At 42.1% G+C, this 24,454-nt stretch overlaps 1 protein-coding gene across 2 annotated transcripts in view; it reads right to left on the bottom strand.

Moving 5' to 3' along the window:
* LOC115149236 (unconventional myosin-Vb) overlaps positions 1 to 24,454 on the bottom strand; it is a 78,351-nt gene that overhangs the window by 24,946 nt on the left and 28,951 nt on the right. For both annotated transcript variants that reach the window (XM_029691909.1, XM_029691910.1), the window contains exons 6-23: positions 23,932 to 24,075; positions 23,076 to 23,157; positions 22,753 to 22,860; positions 22,467 to 22,576; positions 22,072 to 22,337; positions 20,984 to 21,065; positions 19,633 to 19,773; positions 18,989 to 19,111; positions 13,760 to 13,843; positions 11,735 to 11,887; positions 11,399 to 11,496; positions 10,155 to 10,241; positions 9,093 to 9,204; positions 8,283 to 8,494; positions 7,935 to 8,091; positions 2,893 to 3,132; positions 2,383 to 2,619; positions 1,275 to 1,368 (exon numbers count right to left, since the gene is read on the bottom strand). In XM_029691909.1, coding sequence (XP_029547769.1) covers positions 1,275 to 1,368; positions 2,383 to 2,619; positions 2,893 to 3,132; positions 7,935 to 8,091; positions 8,283 to 8,494; positions 9,093 to 9,204; positions 10,155 to 10,241; positions 11,399 to 11,496; positions 11,735 to 11,887; positions 13,760 to 13,843; positions 18,989 to 19,111; positions 19,633 to 19,773; positions 20,984 to 21,065; positions 22,072 to 22,337; positions 22,467 to 22,576; positions 22,753 to 22,860; positions 23,076 to 23,157; positions 23,932 to 24,075 — 2,530 coding nt within the window. The remainder of the gene's footprint in view (positions 1 to 1,274; positions 1,369 to 2,382; positions 2,620 to 2,892; positions 3,133 to 7,934; positions 8,092 to 8,282; positions 8,495 to 9,092; positions 9,205 to 10,154; positions 10,242 to 11,398; positions 11,497 to 11,734; positions 11,888 to 13,759; positions 13,844 to 18,988; positions 19,112 to 19,632; positions 19,774 to 20,983; positions 21,066 to 22,071; positions 22,338 to 22,466; positions 22,577 to 22,752; positions 22,861 to 23,075; positions 23,158 to 23,931; positions 24,076 to 24,454) is intronic.

The raw sequence follows: 24,454 nt of genomic DNA, 5'->3' as shown, positions 1-24,454 counted from the left end.
CACTCCATTACAGGTAATGAATATCAACTCACCACCATTTCATGTGTTCATTTGAGGGATAGATGATTGTATTGCCATGATTCCAGATAACTGCTGATGCAGTCTTTTCTATCTGCCCCCCCCCCCCCCCCCCACGGCTCAGCTCCATATCACACAGCCTCTCTCTCTCTCTCTGAAGATATGGCCGTAATAAAATATGACAGGGGAATTAAACACAGATTGAAGAGGCTCTATTAGTTTCATGATCTGAAACCTACCCTTGCATGCGTTATTTGAATGTATATATCATCTTTATATGCTCTGGTGGGCGGTGTGATGACTCTTTTCATCCCCATGGTTCCTAAGAGGCCCATATCACACTATGAGGGATTGAATAAAAAGGCAAAATGACTGGGATCATAGTATGTTGCTACTGTACTGATAATGTAAGACATTAATAACAGGGGTTCTCTGGTATGTAACATCCCTAGCTCAATATTATTACACCAGCCTGGACAACATGATGCTCTAACTGCCAGTAGAAAAGAAAAAGCACAATAATGTTAAAGTACACAGTGCTAGCGCTCAACACAAGGGGACCCCAGAGAACCTATTAGTAACGCTGCAGATAAAGAGAGCAGATTAGGTCAATAACTCTACTCTGCCTCTGGCTAGCTATTTCAATTTCCACCAGAGAAGACTGTCCGGACGCTGGTGACATTATTACGAAAAATGATCTCCTTTCATGAACTGCTCTGTGATGAAATCTCCTGGTTGAAGTATTGCACATGGCCTTCAGATAAGAGAGGGCAGTGGTAATGTTCAGAGATGATGATGCTGTAAACCAGAAGTAACTTCTTATTGACAAAAAGAAGTCCATTGACAAAAGGATTTCAAATGAACTATCAATACTCTACCTATACAACCTGACTTTAGATTCAGCACATATACAGATAGATATTTCAAAGCTAATAGGTGACACTTCCCCACGTGCACCCAGTGATAAACAATGGCTGACTTCAGTCTCAGGTTAAACATTTTCTTTTTTAAGTCTCACATTGCTGCTGCGTAACTTGATGCAGTTTCTGCTTCTCTCGTCCTACTTCCAAACAGAAACCCCTCTTGTGTGGGGAAACAAGCCATCCCTCCCTTCAGGGCAGGGTTAGCAGTCTGCAGGGCTAACTGTGAGTCTACCATTTTACCTTCAACCACTCCTGTACATCAGCTAATCACTGTAGCGCTATCGTTTTCCTTTTAGGGGTTTGAAGAGTGTAGGACAACTAAAAAGCACTCACCTTCCGTGCTCTTGGAGTGGTGCAGAATCCTTCGGTTCATCTCTTCCTTTTCACTCTTCAGCATAGAATTCTCCCTGTCCAGTTCCTCCACTCTCTAAGAAAAAGAAAAAGAACAAGAGCTTGAATAAAATAAAGAAATAGAGACATTAGAAGGAGCTGGTTGGCTGTGAGCACAAGTTCAAGAGCAATTGATTTTGTTTGATCTATTTTCATTTGCTACTTCAATCTGTGGGGAACCTTGAAACACAATAGATGCTACATACTTTACAGGTCCTCTACAAGTGAGCAAAAGGTCTTTCATTTGTTTCTCTTTAAGTGACTTGAATCTGTAGTTCCTGTATGTGAGGCTCTCATAGTGATGTCAGACAGAGCTAGAGAGCCAGGGACAGCCCCTGCATTGTGACAAAATGGCCGACTCGACTCGGAGAGAATCAAAGGGCCAAAGAGGGGCGTCCATTACCACTAGGGCACTGCAAAAGCCCACACCCAATGTACATAACAATGTCTTTCCCAATTCCTGTCAGGAGGCCAAAACAATACAAAAGTATATGCCTTGTATCACTTTCAGGTCAGTAGGAGAACACTGATACAGTCCAATTAAATCCATTGTGAGATTGTTAGAGGAAATCCCTTGAGAATCAGGTGTTTTACATTCAGTAAAAACGCTGCTACAAGCATTTTCTGTAGCTACTCAGGCACTTAACAGCTGTTTTCACCAACGCGTTTCAGACAGGAAGGTTTTATTAATTCAACAGAAGGTTCAGTAGTCCAGTAACTCTAAATGATGTAAATGGACAGAGAAAGATGGCAACCTGTCTGCTAATTAGAAAAAAGTCTGTCCTAGCTTGAGGTACTGCTCAACCGCTATTCATCCTAGTTCATGTGGATGCAGAGGATTGCTCTCTTCAACACTTTGTTAACAGCATACAAAATCCCAACTATTTGTATTTATTAGGGATCCCCATTAGCTGCTGCCAAGGCAACATCTACTCTTCCTGGGGTCCAAACATATTAAAGCACTTACATTACATATAAAACTAAAGATAAAACAGTGACAGCCTTGTAAAAAGAAAATGTACTTTCACCCCTTTAGTGATTGATAGCTCACCTGTTCCAGTCCCATCTTCTCGTTGCTGTGCTTCTCCTCCAGCTTCTTCCTGTGGGTGTGTGCTTCCTGGAGCTCCGCCCTGAGCTTCTCCAGCTCCTCCTGAAGAGAGGTCAGCTGACTGCCGTCTCCCTGGCGACTGCGCATCATCTCCAGCTCCTTCTGCAGCTTGTTCACCTCTGAGCCCAGGGAGGCTTTAGCCACCACCAGCTGCTCATTCTGAGTCTTCAGATCGTTGGTCTACACAGTGAGACAGGAGAGAGAGCACTGGTTACTAATATGGGACATCAATTTCAAATCAATCACTTTTTAACATAATTTACAGACAGTTTAGTCTAGCTAAACGGTTTTAGCTGTGCCAAAATATGGCTGCAAATGGAAATGAATATTGTGCCAAAATATTGTCCTTTCATTGAGCCGTGTTTGCATTATAGCACTCATTGTGTAGGCTACTAGCCTTATAGAACAGTGTACTCCTATAAAGTGGGTCGAACCATGGTTCTTTGACTGTACCTGGTCATCCATCTTCCTCTGCAGCTGGACGATCTTGTTCTCCATGCCCGAGTTGAGCTTCTTCAGATGTTGAGCGGACCTCGCTTCAATCTTCAGCTGTTTCAGCTCCCGCTTGGCTCGCATGCGGCGGTAGGCACACTGGATGGTGATGGCGGCGTTCCGTGCCCGCCTGAACTTCCTCCTGGTGAGCCAGCCTCGGACATGCTTCTGGATGATCATGGCTTTGTGGTGCAGAAGGAACTGGGGCGGTGGAGAAGGGAGGTAGATAGCAGAGACAAGGAACCATTTATTATACTGTACAATCAATGTGATGGGAAATATGTAGGTAACTTCAGAATTCCCAGTCAGGGAAATTCTAGAGATCTCAATCCAAAGGGAATCTAGTGTATCTGAGAAGGCACCATAGAAGGCAGCATTTCTACAAGGTCCGCCTGATCACATTCCATTTCAAATTGTAGGCACTTCGGCTCCAATTTTCCAGTCACAAACTGGACAACAAGTCCAACACTAAGTCATCTTCTCAGTTAAACACTTTACTCCTGATAGACCGCTAATACGTTTCAACAAACCGTCATTCTGTTACCAAACTTTGCATCTGCACTGTTCTTAAAGTGTTTTTGTCAAATTTTCAGTGAATTTTTAAAAAGTAGCCCTTGTACAAAGAGTTGTATGATTTGCTTAACTTTGCAATCATTGGTTTTTGTTTGGTATACAGTTGAAGTCGGAAGTTTACATACACCTTAGCGAAATACATTTAAACTCAGTTTTTCACAATTCCTGAAATGTAATCCTAGTAAACATTCCCTGTCTTACGTCAATTAGGATCACCACTTCATTTTAAGAATGTGAAAGGTCAGAATAATAGTAGAGAGAATGATTTATTTCAGCTTTTATTTATTTCATCACATTCTCAGTGGGTCAGAAGTTTACATACACTCAATCAGTACTTGGTAGCATTGCCTTTAAATTGTTTAACTTGGGTCAACCGTTTCAGGTAGCCTTCCACAAGCTTCACACAATAAGTTGGGTGAATGTTGGCCCATTCCTCCTGACAGAGCTGGTGTAACTGAGTCAGGTTTGTAGGCCTCCTTGCTCGCACACGCTTTTTCAGTTCTGCCCCCAAATTTTCAATGGGATTGAGGTCAGGGCTTTGTGATGGCCACTCCAATACCTTGACTTTGTTGTCCTTAAGCCATTTTGCCACGACTTTGGAAGTATGCTTGGGGTCATTGTCCATTTGGAAGACCCATTTGCAACCAAGCTTTAACTTCCTGGCTGATGTCTTGAGATGTTGCTTCAATATATGCACATAATTTTCATACCTCATGATGCCATCTATTTTGTGAAGTGCACCAGTCCCTCCTACAGCAAAGCACCCCCACAACATGATGCTGCCACCCCCGTGTTTCACGGTTGGGTTGGTGATCTTCGGCTTTTTCCTTCAAACATAACAATGGTCATTATGGCCAAACAGTTCAATTTTTGTTTCATCAGACCAGAGGACATTTCTCCAAAAAGTATGATCTTTGTCCCCATGTGCGGTTGCAAACCGTAGTCTGGCTTTTTTATGGCGGTTATTGGAGCAGTGGCTTCTTCCTTGCTGAGCGGCCTTTCCAAGTTATGCCGATATAGGACTCGTTTTACTGTGGATATAGATACTTTTGTAGCTGTTTCCTCCAGCATCTTCACAAGGTCCTTTGCTGTTGTTCTGGGATTGATTTGCACTTTTCGCACCAAAGTACGTTAATCTCTAGGAGACAGAACACGTCTCCTTCAGGAGTGGTATGACGGCTGTGTGGTCCCATGGTGTTTATACTTGTGTACGATTGTTTGTACAGATGAACGTGGTACTTTCAGGCATTTGGAAATTGCTCCCAAGGATGAACCAGACTTGTAGAGGTCTACAATTTTCTGATTTCTTTTGATTTCCCATGATGTCAAGTAGGGCTGGGCGATATATCGATATAAAAAATATATCGATATATTTTAAAATGTGATATGAAATTAGACCATTTCGCATATATCGATATAGTTCAAATTTGCGCTTTGATCCTTGCTCCAAGCAAGCTGCAGACCCGGAGCTCTCTGCGCTGCTCCCCGCGCCTCCTCTTTTATGCACAGCGGGGGGAGGGGCAGGAACAGACACTTCAACAAACATGGAGGAAGCAACAGCGTCTGCGGAGCGTTTTGAGGAGGAATTGGTTTGTAAAAGAAAAAGCATTGGCTCAGTAATTTGGAGATGGTTCGGATTCAAAGTATCAGATGAGCAACAAAATCACGTTATATGTAGGCAGTGCCATAAAAAAGTTACAGCCAGGGGTGGAAGCACAAACTGCAATACGAAGAGTGTGTGAAACTGTGCGCTGCAGAAGCCCCAGCCGCAAGCCGTCGACAACCCGATAAAGCTCCAGCCCCGAAACAAAGCTCACTGCAAACTTCATTTTCCCGCAGTGTGGTGCCTAATGAAAAGAAAATTGGCAAGTGGTGTACTATAACTAAAGCGGTGTCCTATCACATTGCTAAAGATATGGTCCCTGTTGCAACTGTGGAACAAGTCGGATTCAAAAAGCTACTGAAAACTATGGACCCGAGATATGAGCTTCCCAGTCGCAACTACTTTGCACGAGAAGCACTGCCACAAATGTACACTGAAGTCAGGCACCTTATGGAGCTTTGATTTCAAAAAAGGTACTCCTGTTGTTATACAGTGTTTATGTTTACATGTTATTTGAACAGCTGAGCATTTAATCTGAACCAGGTGAAGAGCCCTGTTTATTATTTATTCATTTGATTTTTCAACTGTTCACTGAAATAGCCGGTTTCAATAAAACTACTTGAGACATGTCATATCTGGCTTTGACTTTGACTGAACATTTGCTCTCACTTTGCGGAAAAAATATCGGGATATATATATTATATCGATATTCAGCCTAAATACACTGCTCAAAAAAATAAAGGGAACACTTAAACAATACATCCTAGATCTGAATGAAAGAAATAATCTTATTAAATACTTTTTTCTTTACATAGTTGAATGTGCTGACAACAAAATCACACAAAAATAATCAATGGAAATCCAATTTATCAACCCATGGAGGTCTGGATTTGGAGTCACACTCAAAATTAAGTGGAAAACCACACTACAGGCTGATCCAACTTTGATGTAATGTCCTTAAAACAAGTCAAAATGAGGCTCAGTAGTGTGTGTGGCCTCCACGTGCCTGTATGACCTCCCTACAACGCCTGGGCATGCTCCTGATGAGGTGGCGGATGGTCTCCTGAGGGATCTCCTCTCAGACCTGGACTAAAGCATCCGCCAACTCCTGGACAGTCTGTGGTGCAATGTGGCGTTGGTGGATGGAGCGAGACATGATGTCCCAGATGTGCTCAATTGGATTCAGGTCTGGGGAACGGGCGGGCCAGTCCATAGCATCAATGCCTTCCTCTTGCAGGAACTGCTGACACACTCCAGCCACATGAGATCTAGCATTGTTTTGCATTAGGAGGAACCCAGGGCCAACCGCACCAGCATATGGTCTCACAAGGGGTCTGAGGATCTCATCTCGGTACCTAATGGCAGTCAGGCTACCTCTGGCGAGCACATGGAGGGCTGTGCGGCCCCCCAAAGAAATGCCACCCCACACCATGACTGACCCACCGCCAAACCAGTCATGCTGGAGGATGTTGCAGGCAGCAGAACGTTCTCCACGGCGTCTCCAGACTCTGTCACGTCTGTCACATGTGCTCAGTGTGAACCTGCTTTCATCTGTGAAGAGCACAGGGCGCCAGTGGCGAATTTGCCAATCTTGGTGTTCTCTGGCAAATGCCAAACGTCCTGCACGGTGCTGGGCTGTAAGCACAACCCCCACCTGTGGACGTCGGGCCCTCATACCACCCTCATGGAGTCTGTTTCTGACCGTTTGAGCAGACACATGCACATTTGTGGCCTGCTGGAGGTCATTTTGCAGGGCTCTGGCAGTGCTCCTCCTGCTCCTCCTTGCACAAAGGCGGAGGTAGCGGTCCTGCTGCTGGGTTGTTGCCCTCCTACGGCCTCCTCCACGTCTCCTGATGTACTGGCCTGTCTCCTGGTAGCGCCTCCATGCTCTGGACACTACGCTGACAGACACAGCAAACCTTCTTGCCACAGCTCGCATTGATGTGCCATCCTGGATGAGCTGCACTACCTGAGCCACTTGTGTGGGTTGTAGACTCCGTCTCATGTTACCACTAGAGTGAAAGCACCGCCAGCATTCAAAAGTGACCAAAACATCAGCCAGGAAGCATAGGAACTGAGAAGTGGTCTGTGGTCTCCACCTGCAGAACCACTCCTTTATTGGGGGTGTCTTGCTTATTGCCTATAATTTCCACCTGTTGTCTATTCCATTTGCATAACAGCATGTGAAATGTATTGTCAATCAGTGTTGCTTTCTAAGTGGACAGTTTGATTTCACAGAAGTGTGATTGACTTGGAGTTACATTGTGTTGTTTAAGTGTTCCCTTTATTTTTTTGAGCAGTATATATCGGGATATGACTTTTGGTCCATATCGCCCAGCCCTAATGTCAAGCAAAGAGGCACTGAGTTTAAGGTAGGCCTTGAAATACATCCACAGGTACACCTCCAATTGACTCAAATGATGTCAATTAGCCTATCAGAAGCGTCTAAAGCCATGACATCATTTTCTGGAACAGTCAACTTAGTGTATGTAAACTTCTGACCCACTGGAATTATGATACAATGAATTATAAGTGAAATAATCTGTCTGTAAGCAAAAATTACTTGTGTCATGCAGAAAGTAGATGTCCTAAACCAACTTGCCAAAACTATTGTTTGTTAACAAGGAATTTGTGGAGTGGTTGAAAAACGAGTTTTAATGACTCCAACCTAAGTGTATGTAAACTTCCGACTTCAACTGTACATTTTAAAAGTGAAAAATTGTATCAACATCATTCTTTTACGGTGGAATTGCCTGTATAAAACCAAGGGAAGAGAAAGTGAAAAGGTGAGCCAGTGACATGACAGGTAGTGTTGTGGTTGTAGTACCTCCTGGAAGATCCTGCGGGTTAACATGCCCCTGGTAAAGGCCTGGATGGTGACAACACCCTGTCTCACTCTTAGATAGCCCCTCCGCTCTCTGACCATACGATACTGCTTCTGGCAGATCAGAGCAGCGCGGGTCAGACGCAGCTGCTCCGCATACCTGAGACAGACGGGAGAGAAAGTCGGCAAAAAGAGGAGGAAATAAGTTACTGGCACCGATATTGCCAAAAACATTTGGGATAAGTGATTCATGATGCTTTTTGTGCGATTTATCAAGAAAAATAAAATTATTTGTATTGAATTGACCTGCTGCTTTGTTAGTGTAACAGAAAGTAGTGTTTCTCCTCTCACCTGCGGGCCATGTATCCACGGCCATATCTCTGCAGGTTGATGGCAGACTTCCGGATCTTTTGGTAGCGGACCCTCTGCAGCCAGCCTCGCACCGTCTTCTGGATCTTGATGCAGGCGGAGCGGAACTTGTCAGCCCTCAGCTTCTCCAGGTAGGCCACTTGGCCTGCTCTGAAGAAGATCTTGGTCTTACCAAACTGGAACTTGTCTGGGTCCTGGTGAGAGAGACAGCTCCATTTTGTTTCCATGAATTCATTAACTTCAGTTCGATCAACTGAGCATCAAGGTAGTTACATCAGTGGGCATGACCAAACACAAGGTTAATTAGTTTCCACCCAGCTAAGAAATCTATTACATACTGTCCAAAGATTCAACACATTTATTAACCTGAATAAACTCCATATTCTCTTGCTCATGTACAGAGATGGAGAGAAGCAAGAAGCCAAGATAATACCTCCCAGGCTGCACATACTTAATTCTCCATCATTCCTAAAGAGCACAGCTCTGTTCCTCCATCAGGACTGAAACTCATGATCTGCCTTTTTACATCCCCATTCTCCAGGTTATACATTCAAAGCTGTTTCCTTCCAACACTGGAAAAGTTAACATATACTGTATCAGAACAGACATGCAGTAGGTTCTATAATGTAACGATGGACGGCTCCTGAAGGAGTTAGGGAGCTCTGTTGAAAATAACAACATCCTTCAACCAGGGGAGGAACAAAAGTAATCCAAGAGAGATTTCTTCAGACATTCGTACATTTCCTCTCGCATCTTGATTGGGGCTTCTGGGCTGAAACAACTCTTTCTTACCTTGACCAGGGTCTCCAGCAGGTTCCTGCACACCAGCTTCTTGTCTCCAACGGTCATATCTGACTTCTTCATGAGGACTCTGTATCTGTTGAAGAAGTCTGGGTACGTCCACCTGGAATCACATAGGACTGGCTGAGAATCAAATATAATCCGAAAAATATCTGTTTTAATATCCTTAGGAGTCAATTGACAATCTAATTAACATAATAAAAACATCTCCATCAAAATCAGTCTCTCACTAACACGAGGGTGATTTCCGTTTTGCTCTACGACACCCCACAAGTGTCACGGGCCTCATCTGAAGGTAACCCGGTACCGGTTCAAAAAATGTATGAAAGTAGTTTTGTACCAACAAAAAAAGGGGTTAAATGTGTGTCCAAAAAAAGTATATGTTTCATCAGCTTTCTTATAACTCCTAAGAATAGGACAGATACTTCAAAACCTTATTCCTTATGATACATTTTTCACTGTCTGTTTTGCCATTTATGAACATCTAGGTCAATGCGTTTCTATAGGCTATAGTTGTACAGGCCAAATTCAATATTTTATCAAATCATTTTTCAATATATATTTTTGATACCTATACAGTAGGTGTCCTAAAATTCAAAATAAAATATCTAACTGATTCATGGTATGATCTTAAAAAATGATATATGCTATCTTAGTAAAACCCAGTGGTGTATTGCTCTCCTCCTGTTCTCCCTCAGGGAAGCCCGTATCTCAGGAGAGACGGAATTCAATTTCACCCCTGCTTAGGAGATTGAGAAAGCCCATTACATCACAGAGGAGTACCTTAACAATCTCATTTTATTCTATTGTAATATATAGTACAATAATAATATATGCCATTTAGCAAACACTTTTATCCAAAGCGACTTACAGACTTGCGTGCATCATTTCTGGGGGGTGGCCCCAGCGGGAATCAAACCCACGCCCCTTGGCAATGCAAGCGCCATGCTCTACCAACTGAGCCACACAGCACTACAACTCATTTCTGCGCTTCGACTATCGCCCACAGCAGAGAGCGTAACAGTAGTGCTCTGTGTATGAGAAGCATCTTACCTTGATGGGTACCCAGCAGCACTGATGCGGATGGTCTCCAGGACTCCACATGCTCTCAGTTGCTGCACAGCTCTCCTAGACTCAAACCTGCAACAAAGACAGGGACAAAATAAGTTTTGTTTTTAGTTTAGGTTTATTAATTGAACCATTTTAAAAACAAGCACATGCATTTAATTATTTAAAAAAAAATACATACATGTAAATGAGTAAAATCATCAAGGATAACACAATAAAGTCGGACTTATTTCCATTGTGATCCTCTTCTGACAAGATGGCTCGGCAAGATCAGCAAAACGGTTTTACACTGTATGCAGCGAACACTAACACAAAGAACACTAACACAAAGTTTCTAGATTGTTCCACCATCACAATGAAAACCCACTAGCATTCTGGGAAGAGGGTGAGTTACAATACACAGACAAGTAAAAGCTGTTCCTCTCTTCCTACCTGAGCTTAAACTTCTCTTTCAGCATTGTGCACATCTCCATTAGGTAGAAGACAGAGGCATTGACAGGATGTGAATGTTAGTCGGCTAGGTGCTGCCTTGGCAAACTGACTGTGTGTCCTTACATACAGCCTTCAGTATGTTTGCTACAGTCCGGCCACAGCATGTGACTCACGCAGGCACACCATTCGATTTAGAGACCTTGAATAGGCCCTTGTGCTGAAGAATGCATCAAGAAGATGCCAACATAACCTGACCTCTGCTTCTTTCTTGTTGCACTGGGTGCCCATGGAGCAGTTGTTGTGGGGGGTTAATTGCCTTGTTCAAGGGCACAACAACAGGCAATGGCATCTAGGATTTGATATCAGCTGCCCTCTGGTTGCTAGCTCACTTCAACAGATTTTCCCCGTCGGACCCGGGATTCGATCTGGCAACCCTCCGTTTACTTGCTCACCCCTTTAACTGCTAGGCTACCTGCCACCCCAGAGTTTGCACAGTGCTGAAGGGGACTTGAGAGTTACTCAACAAGAGAGAGAATCAGTACCTCAGGCTACACAAGGGCGAAGGCAACCAAAGAATAAACACAGCATGCACACCCAGGTGATGTCGCTCTGTCTCTCCCACACAATACTCTCTCCTGACTGTCTTTCCACCTGACTACATGCATGTTCTTTAGAGTTCTATTACATATGCAAATACTACCTCACCATGACCGTACCACATGTTTCTTAAGCTGTGGGAGACCACAGGCTTATAGATCTAATTAGGGAATGGAGTCAAGGTATGAATATTTACTCACGAGAATGCCTCCTTCTCATCATTAGGCTTGATGCAACGCACATAGTGGGGGGTGGTGGCATTCAGGGTCTCCATGAGAAGCTGCAGGGAGCTACGGAACTACAGTAAACAAACACAGAAGGGGATGAGAATTGCCGCAAACGCAGAGTTAAACATCTACGATGGGGAAAGTTCTTACTCCCCCAAAACATTTTCAAAATACCGACTTGTTATGTCATTGCTTTCTATTGAAAGGTTCAATACACTCTAGAAATGCACTATGACAACGGCACAGACAGACTCCTGCCCAAAGGCACGTTGATTGAACTCAGGCCTCAGTGTCAGAGGGGATGCTAACCTGGTGGCCCACGGTTTTCCTGTGCTCCTTGTTGGGGACTTTGGGTGTTGGTTTGGACGCCCGCACGTTTACCCTGGAGGACTTGCTGGAGGAAGATGTGGAAATGCTGCTGTCTTTATTAGTGTCCTGGAACAGATCTGCCACGAGCTGGAACTGGGAGATGGGGGACAAGTTAATCACATGAATCATTTATATGTTTAGCAGAGGGTTTCATCCAAACAACTTATCATAAAACAGATTATATTATAACCCATTTTACAGCTGGATAACAACATCAAATCCCCAAACCACACCAAAAGTGGCGTGAAATTTCTACAAACGTCTTTTTCATAATATACATATCGTGCTATAGTGCAGGATCCAGTGAAATAGCAGTGTGTGTTAAAGAACACTGATGAGACTACAGTAGTGAAGAGCATGGCTGGACGGAACGTCAATAAACTAGCGTTCAGTGTTCAATAAGGACCATTCTGTAATCACATCTCCTCAGCAGAACCAGTGAAGGGGACCAATCAAGCAGCAGCATCACATCTGATCATGGCAGATAGAGAGGTGTATGCAGAGGGAATACTGATAATGGCACATTCATATTCCTGTCACAGATACTGCTGGTGTGACGAGACTAATGATACAATCCATTCCCACCATATATACTGATAACTATTCTCTCATACTCCTCTCTGCAAAACCTGCCAAGAGTGTTTCATTCTGACATGAACATTAACGTTCTTCAGGAAAATGTTTTCTTCATAGCTTTGAAAAAAAAGAAGCTCTCTGTAAGCTGGATTGTATTTATGGTCCTTCTATGAAGATTCATGGAGATTCCTTGCTCCATCCTTCTCCTCAGGCTTGGGGCTTGAGTTAGCAGGGCTGTCAGGCTGTGAGATATTACACTAATGGTCCACTGTGGAAAGTATTATCAGCTGGAGGAAGTTTCATGACCCTCACGAGTCCTCTAAGGCTCCACTCTGTTGACAGGTTTCTCTGTCACTGTCATCCTCAGCTAGATATGAGGGTTTAATGAGCTAGGGCCTCAAAGACAACTATGGTGCAAAACTCACACAAGAAAGAGAACCGAAATGACAGGTATAGAGACAGAAATGCAGTACAGGATATTATACAATATTGAGACTGCCATCACCAGGGGTGGACCTATTATGTCTTCATCACTGCTTTGTTTAGCAAACCTTGACTGCATCTGAAATGTATTTGTTCTGTTCAGTCCTTCTGATACTCCTCCGTGCTGTTCAACCGAGCTTGGTGTCTTTCTGATAGAAAATGGATTTGTTTCCACTGACAAGATGCTTTTAGACAGAACATGAAATATGAAATCTCTCCTTGCCTCTCAATATTCCCTCTCATTTACATGCTCTTAATGGCTGTTTCATTAGTAATGCTGAGGAGAGGACATTAGGAGAGAGGGAGTCAAGATGGAAGAAAGTGAAAGGGCTAAATACTAACACCAGATGAAGGGAACAAAAGTTGGTATTTGTCCCAAGAGAGTGAGTGGCAGTGGGGGTGTGAAAGTTAACTGAAATGAACTGAACTCAAATGACTGAGAAAGCCAATGCACACTTGGTTTATATCACAAAGGTCATGCAGAGAACATGTGCTGAAGTTAGTTTCCAATCCAGCAGTTTGAGTTTGGCTTGGAGAGACAGGAGTCATAGGACCTCCAGAAAGAGAGTAGGAACCTGTGAAACGCCTTCAACTTGCCACTTTCTAAATCATGTAACTTTTTTGCGTAGTTTCACTCCGTCCCAAAACTGAAGCCTCTTTAAGCAGTAAACTCATTTGGTAAAAGCTTTACAGCACTGCTTTTCCAAGAAAGAAGTCCATAAATGCAGTAAAGGCCAAAGGGTTGGATGTTAAATCAGGTAAAGCTTAAAAATAGACTTCTTTCCAGTTAAATGGGCAGTGTGTTTAGCGTGAGAGGTATCCACTATATGATATAGGAAAATAAGCAGGAGTATTATTATGGCTGTGACATTGTGCTCGTGGCTTAATGATATTATTCTCTCTCACCTTGCTGGCCTTCAGAATGTTAATCTGTTCCTCGTAGACAGTGTCTCTGTTCTTCTCCAGGAACCCGTCACACTGGTACTCAACCTGCCAGGGACAGAGATAGACATAATGGACTGCACTTACAGAAATATACAGTACATCTAAATACACTGACAACTAAATAAGCAAACATTTAATCAACTATGGTAATTACAATGCCTTCAGAAAGTATTCATACCCCCTGACTAATTCCACATGTTGTTGTGTTACAGCCTGAACTCAAAATTGATAAAATAATTTTTCCCCCCACCCATCTGCACGCAATGGCCCTTAATGAAACAAAGTGAAAACTTGTTTTTAGAAATGTTTGCAAATGTATTGAAAATTAAATACAGAAATATCTCATTTACATAAGTATTCACACCCCTGAGTCAATACATGCTAGAATAATCTTTGGCAGTGATTACAGCTGTGAGTCTTTCTGGGTAAATCTAAGAGCTTTGAACACCTGGATTGTACAATATTTGCACATTATTATTTTTTAAATTCTTCAAGCTCTGTCAAGTTGGTTGTTGATAATAGCTGGACAGCCATTTTGAAGTCTTGCCATAGATTTTCAAGTTTTAGGTTATGTCCCTGCTGAAAGGTGAATTTGTCTCTCAGTGTCTGTTGAAAAGCAGACTGAATTAGGTTTTCCTCTAGGACTGTGCCTGTGCTTAGCGCTATTCTGTTTCTTTTATCCCAAAAAACTCCCTAGTCCTTGCCAATGACAAGCATACCCATAACATGATGCAGCCACCACCATACTTGAACATGTGAAGTGCGGTTGTGTTGTGTTGGATTTGCCCCAAACATATTCAGGACATGAAAAGGCATTTCTTTGCCATTTCTTTTTTGCAGTTTTACTTTAGTGCCTTATTGCAAACAGGATGCATGTTTTGGAATATTTTTTATTCTGTACAGGCTTCCTTCTTTCACTCTGTCATTGTATTGTGGAGTAACTACAGTGTTGTTGATCCATCCTCAGTTTTCTATCACAGCCATTAAACTCTAACTGTTTTAAAGTCACCAATGGCCTCAAGGTGAAATCATGGAGCAGTTTTCTTACTCTCCGGCAACTGAGTTAGTGACTGGGTGTATTGATATACCATACAAAGTGTAATTAATAACTTAACCATGTTCAAAGGGATATTCAATGTCAGCTTTTTTATTTATTTTTACCCATCTACCAATAGATCCCCTTCTTTGTGAGGCATTGGAAAACATTATTATTGCACACAGAGCGAGTCCATGCAACTTATTATGTGAACACTTTTTGACTCAAGAAATGTCAGGTTAAAATTGTAATTCATTTCTAAACATTTCTAAAAACATAATTCCACTTTGACATTATGGGGTATTATACAAAATGTGGAAATAGTGAAGGCGTGTGAATACTTTCTGAAGGCACCATATGTACAATTATGGACTCTGGATGGTTGTAGGGTCAAATCGCAAAAGAGCCACACAATCCTGCTGTTGTGCCCTTCAGCAAGCTACTTACAGGAACTGTAATTGCTTAACTAACTAAACAACCAGCTGTATATCAAATGATTTAATGTATGATGCAGTTTAAACAGAAGCATTTGCTGAGAACAGAAAATTATGAACCAGATTAGTTTATATTCTGTGAGTTTATGAAAGTGTTCAGTCAGATGTTGAGTAACATGGGGAAATAAGTGCAGGCATTGATTGGAAGGAGATCCCTCTCAGTCAGAGTCTATCGTCGTTCCCATTTGTCTGCCCAACAGCAGCCCAGCCTCCAGGCCAGTCTGGTCTAACACTTTACCCTAGCTCTCTCCTCTTTCTCACAGATAGGGTTGCAGGCTGTTCTCATTGTACCAGGATGTGAGAGAGAAAGAGCAGTGAGTGAATGTAGGTCCTACACGTTTTCACTTGGAGAGGGAGTTAGACGAAGAGAAACACCTTAAGGGAATCGGTTTAACGCCATCTTAACAGAGGAGAGCTGGGGACATCCTCCTTACATTAACAGGACTCTCATATACAGTGGGGGGAAAAGTATTTGATCCCCTGCTGATTTTGTACGTTTGCCCACTTATAAAGAAACGATCAGTCTATAATTTTAATAGTAGGTTTATTTGAACAGTGAGAGACAGAATAACAACAAAAAAATCCAGAAAAACGCATGTCAAAAATGTTATAAAATGATTAGCATTTTAATGAGGGAAATAAGTATTTGACCCCTCTGCAAAACATGACTTAGTACTTGGTGGCAAAACACATGTTGGCAATCACAGAGGTCAGACGTTTCTTGTAGTTGGCACCAGGTTTGCACACATCTCAGGAGGGATTTTGTCCCACTCCACTTTGCAGATCTTCTCCAAGTCATTAAGGTTTCGAGGCTGACGTTTGGCAACTCGAACCTTCAGCTCCCTACACAGATTTTTTTATGGGATTAAGGTCTGGAGACTGGCTAGGCCACTCCAGGACCTTAATGTGCTTCTTCTTGAGCCACTCCTTTGTTGCCTTGGCCGTGTGTTTTGGGTCATTGTCATACTGGAATACCCATCCACGACCCATTTTCAATGTCCTGGCTGAGGGAAGGAGGTTCTCACCCAAGATTTGACGGTGCATGGCCCCGTCCATCGTCCCTTTGATGCAGTGAAGTTGTCCTGTCCCCTTAGCAGAAAAACACCCCCAAAGCATAATGTTTCCACCTCCATGTTTGACGGTGGAAATGGTGTTCTTGGGGTCATAGGCAGCATTCCTCCTCCTCCAAACACGGCGAGTTGAGTTGATGTCAAATAGCTCCATTTTGGTCTCATCTGACCACAACATTTTCACCCAGTTGTCCTCTGAATCATTCAGATGTTCATTGGCAAACTTCAGACGGGCATGTATATGTATTCTTGAGCAGGGGGACCTTGCGGGCGCTGCAGGATTTCAGTCCTTCACGGCGTAGTGTGTTACCAATTGTTTTCTTGGTGACTATGGTCCCAGCTGCCTTGAGATCATTGACAAGATCCTCCCGTGTAGTTCTGGGCTGATTCCTCCCCGTTCTCATGATCATTGCAACTCCACGAGGTGAGATCTTGCATGGAGCCCCAGGCCGAGGGATATTGACAGTTCTTTTGTGTTTCTTCCATTTGCGAATAATCACACCAAATGTTGTCACCTTCTCACCAAGCTGCTTGGCGATGGTCTTGTAGCCCATTCCAGCTTTGTGTAGGTTGACAATCTTGTCCCTGACATCCTTGGAGAGCTCTTTGGTCTTGGCCATGGTGGAGAGTTTGGAATCTGATTGATTGATTGCTTCTGTGGACAGGTGTCTTTTTTTACAGGTAACAAGCTGCGGTTAGGAGCACTCCCTTTAAGAGTGTGCTCCTAATCTCAGCTCGTTACCTGTATAAAAGACACCTGGGAGCCAGAAATCTTTCTGATTGAGAGGGGGTCAAATACTTATTTCCCTCATTAAAATGCAAATCAATTCATAACATTTTTGACATGCGTTTTTCTGGATATTTTTGTTGTTATTCTGTCTCTCACTGTTCAAATAAACCTACCATTAAAATTATAGACTGATCCTTTCTTTGTCAGTGGGCAAACGTACAAAATCAGCAGGGGATCAAATACTTTTTTCCCCCAATGTACCTTGTTTGTCATGGAAATTACCATGTTAAATAAAGGACAACGCTATGGCTGCCTACCTTTCATCTATTTACACGACCCACATTTGGCATCAGACACACAGGCAGCACTTCACTGGGGAAGTCTGTATTTAAAGTGCTAGCTCCTCTAAGTAGGAGCTAGTGTTGCTCTTTGAGTTAATTAGAGCTTGTGTTATAATGAGGAGCGGAGACACTGTAGGGCCACTGAGCTCACTCACACCAACAATATACTTACACCAACACTATACAGTACTCACCCCAACACTATATTACACCAACACTATACAGTACTCACACTAACACTATATTGTACTCACACCAACACTATATTACACCCACACTATACAGTACTCACCTCAACACTATATTACACCAACACTATACAGTACTCACACCAACACTATACAGTACTCACACCAACACTATACTTACACCAACACTACACAGTAATCACACCAACACTATATTACACCAACACTATACAGTACTCACACCAACACTATACAGTACTCACACCAACACTATACTTACACCAACACTACACAGTAATCACACCAACACTATATTACACCAACACTATACAGTACTCACACCAACACTATACTCACACCAACACTATACTTACACTAACACTATATTACACCAACACTATACTTACACTAACACTATACTGTACTCACACCAACACTATACTGTACTCACACCAACACTATACTGTACTCACACCAACACTATACGTACACCAACGCTATACAGTATTCACACCAACACTATACAGTACTCACACCAACACTATATTACACCAACACTATACAGTAATTACCCCAACACTATACAGTACACAAACCAACACTATATAGTACTCACACCAACACTATATTACACCAACACTATACAGTACTCACACCAACACTATATTACACCAACACTATAGAGTACTCACACCAACACTATACAGTTCTCACACCAACACTATAGAGTAATCACACCAACACTATATTACACAAACACTATAGAGTACTCACACCAACACTATATTACACCAACACTATAGAGTACTCACACCAATACTATACAGTACTCACACCCACACTATACAGTACTCACACCAACACTGAAGCAGGTAAATACGTTACCTTGCTTAAAGGGTCAATCTGCAGTTGAAACAATAACAAACCGCCACGCCACCACTGATTCGGTAAATAACTGAGCAATGGGGCTGGAGAAATGTAATCACTCTCAGATGAATAGACAGAGCTATGGATGAAAGGACTGACCATCCATGAGATTCGATGTTCTAGTTTTAACCATGTTTTGACGCAATACAGTGTTAACAATTGCATTGTTTACAAACAAAGGGATAAACAAGCTTCTATTTTGGGTTCTGATGGGGTAAGACAGTTGGACTAAGCTCATGAGGCATGTATAAATTATACTCTTCAAAAATCAATGAATTTAAAAGTAAAAAATGGATGTAGCAATCGCAGATTGCCCGTTTAAGGCCAATGATGACCTCAACCAACAACCTTGGGGTCATCAAATGTTCACCTAACTGAAGAGCCATACATACAGGTCTACCCACCTTATCAGCAAAGTGAATGACAATGAAAGATGTGTTGGACATCCGTGGTTTCTGGAAATGGACGCTGCTTGAAAGGCGATCGTACAGCTTCTGGCACCAGTTCTGATCTGTCCCTTTTGGCACCTGTAGCAGCAGTGGGTGGAAGAAAAGAAGGAAAGAGAGAGAGAGATGATATAAAACCATGGAGGAAACCAAAACGTTCTACCCACGTTACCTGTGCTCAGAATCCTCATTATTTTGAGGTTGTCCCAAATTAACGTCAATAACTTCAAAGGGCTGCGGGATGAGACAGGATGAGTGAAATAAATAAGTAATCTGTTTTGTTCCAAAGGCCTTAACTCATAAAGATTTGGATGCAGGCAGGGGAAACAGAAGCAGGCCACAGTGTGTACATTACAGTAGGATGAATCCAATTAACTGAGGCAAGAGGTTTAAAATGCTGGGATCAGCAGTACGCTCTGCTCTGCTCCCCACTTCAACACTTGAGACTACTCAAGTGCATCCTGCACTATAACTCCTCCCATGGCCAATCGTCCCTATAAACCTCCCCACTAATAAGTTAAGAACTATGTACTCTGGAGCTCTGGAGTAAAGACAGTGTTGATTTAGGACTAAGACAATATATGTAAGACAGGGTGCTCCACCTTGCATTCCTCATCCAGCAGGTCCAGGATGCCCAGCTTGGCCTCTATGACATCGATACAAGGCTGGTTGTCATAGAAGTCGATGAGCGTCCAGGGGATCTGCTCCTTCATGTACTCCTCCTGCTCCAGCTTGAACACATGCTGAGGACACAGAGAGGAGACAACTACACAGTGAGCTACAGCAGAGCAGGTTATCAGTAAGACTATGTCATGAATTATTTCACTTCAATAAATACATGTTGAATACTCCTCTACAGAACATTGGAAACAAAAATTAATACTACTTTATACTAAAGTACCTATTAGAACATCCAATAGTCAAAGGTATATGAAATACAAATGGTATAGAGAGAAATAGTCCTATAATAACTACAACCTAAAACTTCTTACTTGGGAATATCGAAGACTCATGTTAAAAGGAACCACCAGCTTTCATAGGTTCTGAGCAAGGAACTTAAACCTTTTTTTTTACATGGCACATATTGCACTTTTACTTTCTTCTCCAACACTTTGTTTTTGCATTACTTAAACCAAATTGAACAGGATTCATTTTTTATTTGAGACTAAATAGATTTTATTTATGTATTATATTAAGTTAAAGTAAGTGTTCATTCAGTATTGTTGTAATTGTCATTATTACAAATATATATATAAAAATCGGCCGATTAACCGGCAGCGCCTTTTTTGGTCCTCCAATAATCGGTATCGGCGTTGAAAAATCATAATCGGTCGACCTCTAATATATATCTATCTATCTATCACACACACACACACACACACACACACACACACACAAAAAAAACACATACATATATACATATACAGTTGAAGTCGGAAGTTTACATACACCTTAGCCAAATACATTTAAACTCAGTTTTTCACAATTCCTGACATTTAATCCTAGTAAAAATTCCCTGTCTTAGGTCAGTTAGGATCACCACTTTATTTTAAGAATGCGAAATGTCAGAATAATAGCAGAGAGAATTATTTATTTCAGCTTTTATATTTCTTTCATCACATTCCCAGTGGGTCAGAAGTTTACATACACTCAATTATTATTTGGTAGCATTGCCTTTAAATTGTTTAACTTGGGTCAAACGTTTCAGGTAGCCTTCCACAAGCTTCCCACAATAAGTTGGGTGAATTTTGGCCCATTCCTCCTGACAGAGCTGGTGCCTAAACTTTAGACTTGTACTGTATATATATTTACAAAAACATTTATGGGGGATTGGAAATGATGCAGACAATTACATTTATGGAAGCTACAATCTATCTGCAATATCAAAGCTGATCTAACCCCCCAAAAAAATGTAAGTAAAAAAGGTAGATTACAATCTAGTCTCAAACTCGCCTGGTTGAACTGCTGCTGAAGTTTTTCATTGGCGTAGTTGATGCAGAACTGCTCAAAGCTGTTTATTTCAAAGGTCTCAAATCTGTTCAGATGAAGAGAAAACATTCAAGTGTTTAATGAGTCAGAAGTCTCTGGTCTCCTGTCATCCTCTGTTGTGGACACAGTGATTCTAAATCATGGGCCAAGAGGAAAACTGCACCAAACAATCAACACTCATTCAAGGCTAGAGTCATTAAAATCCAGGACTTCAGGACTGAGATGTTTATTGATCCCACTGATGTAGGGAGGTGAATAATCTGTCAATGTGCCCTTGAGCAAGGCACTTCACCTTAACTGCTCATATAAGTCACTCTGGATAAGAGCATCTGCCAAATTACTAAAATGTAAATGTATGCCTGACGTGATAGCTGAAAATACAATGCTGAATAGACAGAGGCCATGGAAAACTGGTCTTCCGAGTCACTGCTTGTGAAAAGCATGTAAAATAGTGACCAGGCTGCTATATCTGCTGAATGTCTTATTTGGGGAGAAGTTTCCACTGTAGCTCAGTATCTCTCCCCTCCCTGCCCTAGCAGCCAATTAGGCCTTCAGTCAGACAGGGTCAAGCAGAGGAAGAGCACAGCTCCCCCAGTCAATATGGTTCTATACCCTTGGTCTACTGTAATGAGAAGACGCACTTAAAACACAGTGGATGGAGATATTTAGCTGGAGAAATGCAGAGCGCTCACACATTTGCGTCGACACAGAGGCACATCTGCAGACTCGAGGACACACACACACTGAGTAGTTATGAAATCTACTCATCAAATATCAAGCTTCTTCGTACCCTAGTACAAATAACATGTTGTGACAGAACTGTGAGGCAAAATTAAGAATGTGGGATTGAGATGATGTTGTTCTGTGTGCCTGCTGTCACAGTGTGTTCATTTACTGCAAGCCTGGGATTATTTTACCATTCACCATGGCTGAGATTTCACTCCTGGCGCTGGCAAGAAAATCAGTTCTCACACAGTCAAGTTTCTCTCAAACCAACCCACTGTTGAGCTTTGTTTTTAGAGGTTTTGGGGAGCACAGGTGGACAGTCTTACCCGTAGATGTCCAGAACACCAATGAAAGAGTGTTGTTTGGAGGAGGTGTGCAGGGACTTGTTGACGTACTCCACGATCCAGTCAAACATGTGGGCGTAGATGTGCTTGGCTAGTGCGTCGCGTGCATTAGCCGCCTGTTTGCGGGACATGTTCTTGACGTAGGTCTCTGACGTGGTAACCAGCTTCCTGTGACATAGCCAGTGCTCCATCTGCTCCAGCTCCACCCCCAGCAACTGGCAAAAATGCGCCAAGTGAGGGTCGTTCTTCTACAAACACACACACATTTAATCAAAAAATTAGGTATGAGGTATAGAGAAGATGCATGGTTTGAGCTTGTGATGTGGAACTAGAAACTCAAACAGAATTAAGCTGGATAAGACTGGATAGTGACATACTAATATGTGGCAGGAGTCTCCGTCTCTCTCCGAGCAGATCTCCACGTTTCCCAGATGCAGGATGGAAGCTATGATTCTGAATATGCTGCTTTGATTGCTGTCGTTAACACCTGTCAAACAACCAGAGTAAGGTGCATGTTAACAGTTGTTCCATCGGGAGATTGAAAAATAACATGTTTCTATTTCTCTTTTGTGTGATTAGAAAAAAATCCCAATCAGTCTTTACGCCTGTTCTAATGTAGATGTGTTGCTAGCTTAGAACGTACCCATGCAGTCAGACACTTACCCAGTAACGTAAAGGCTTCTCTCGTCTTCTCAAAGTCCTCAGCATCATTAACCCCCTCAATGAAGATGTTCTCTCCTTGTGATGTGAAGATGAAGTCCTCTGCACTGGCTTCAGGATGAAAGCAGCAGTTAAGTAGCGATATACATTAATGTATAAGACCAGTGATCTTATTAGGAGGCCCTGACAGGCATGATAGGCATTCCATTATTCTCTGAATCCTTTAGTATGAGAAATAATTGCCTCTAGTAAACATGACATAAAGAGAATAAATTGCTTATGAAACAGATAGACAGTGGAATATTGTCTTCATCTGTGACACTTACTCAAGGCTAGGTCTTTGAACTCTGGCAAGCTAGCCGAGGCACACAGCTGGTAGAAGATGTGGTAATTCCTCTCATCCTCAGCCTAAAAAGCAGAAATATACTACAGATATTACATCACTTAAAGGACCAATGCAGCCATTTTTACCTCAATATTAAATAATGTCTGGGTAACAATTAAGTACTTTACTGTGATTGTTTTCAATTAAATTGTCAAAAAGCAATTTCTCAAGCAAAAATATTGCTACAACTGTCTGGAAGTGGTCTGAGCGAGGGTCCTAATTGGAGGAGTCTAATGGGAGAGACATATAACCTAAAAAACTAGTTGTTATTGGCAGAAAGGAGGGCAAAATCTCTTTGTTATTGGTCTATTAACTTATTCTGCCTGGTGATGTCACCAGGGAGTCCAAAACATAATCCTTGCAAAACAAGCTGCAATTTCAGTCTTTTCCAACAGCTCTTACAATAAAAGGACATTATCAGAATTTTCACAATTTCACAGTATCATTTCAACCTGTGGAAATATATATAATATATATAAATCATATTTTTGCCTGCACTGCCTCTTTAAATCTTTATCAATAATATATTCTGAGTGAATGAAAGACTTGGGTAGTTTTGTTAGATCAGGAGTTCCCCCGGGCTACAATTTAATCTTGTAGCGCTATTCATTTTTTTTTAAGTACTTAGATAAATTCATAATGATATTTGATTGTCTGGAAAAATGTGTCAAGTTAGGGCTTAATCAAATGTTTATTTAAACTAAGGAAAGTAAATGTGAAGGAAGCATGGACTTGCAGTAGTAATACAGAGTGAAACCAATTTCTTCCCAGACTGAACAACATGGAGTTACACGTACCTGAAAGACTACCCTTGACTTCTCCAGCAGATACGTGCGCATGTTGGCTCCTATGATGTGATAACTCCTGTCAAAACCAATCTGGATGTACTTCCCAAAACGACTGCTGTTGTCGTTGCGAGTGGTTTTCGCATTTCCAATAGCCTTTAAAGAGAAGAACGGGGCGGAAAAAAGTGTGAGAGTTTCAAAAGAAAATCTTCAAAAGAGATCAAAGGAAAATCATAACCGCTGTAAAATATATATTTCTATCCTCTCATATTGTAATTCATACCACACAAAAAACCTTTATAGTCTCCTTACTGCTTGTAATATACCTTGACAGTCATAATGCTCCTAATTCTGAGCTGTGACACCTGCCAAGATGGGGCTTGAGCCAGTCGGTCCTTGCATACAGACCGTTTCTGCTTCTTCACTCTGAGTCCATTACAAGCCTCACGTCAGCTAGATCAGACAGAAATGTCTGACCGCCCTTCTGAACGACAGACTGAGAACTTTCTAGCTAGCAGCCTTTCCTGGTCTTATC

The sequence above is a fragment of the Salmo trutta genome, chromosome 15 (assembly GCF_901001165.1).
Source record: "Salmo trutta chromosome 15, fSalTru1.1, whole genome shotgun sequence".
Taxonomy (NCBI): Eukaryota; Metazoa; Chordata; class Actinopteri; order Salmoniformes; family Salmonidae; genus Salmo; species Salmo trutta.
This window is presented reverse-complemented; position numbering and strand designations above follow the sequence as displayed.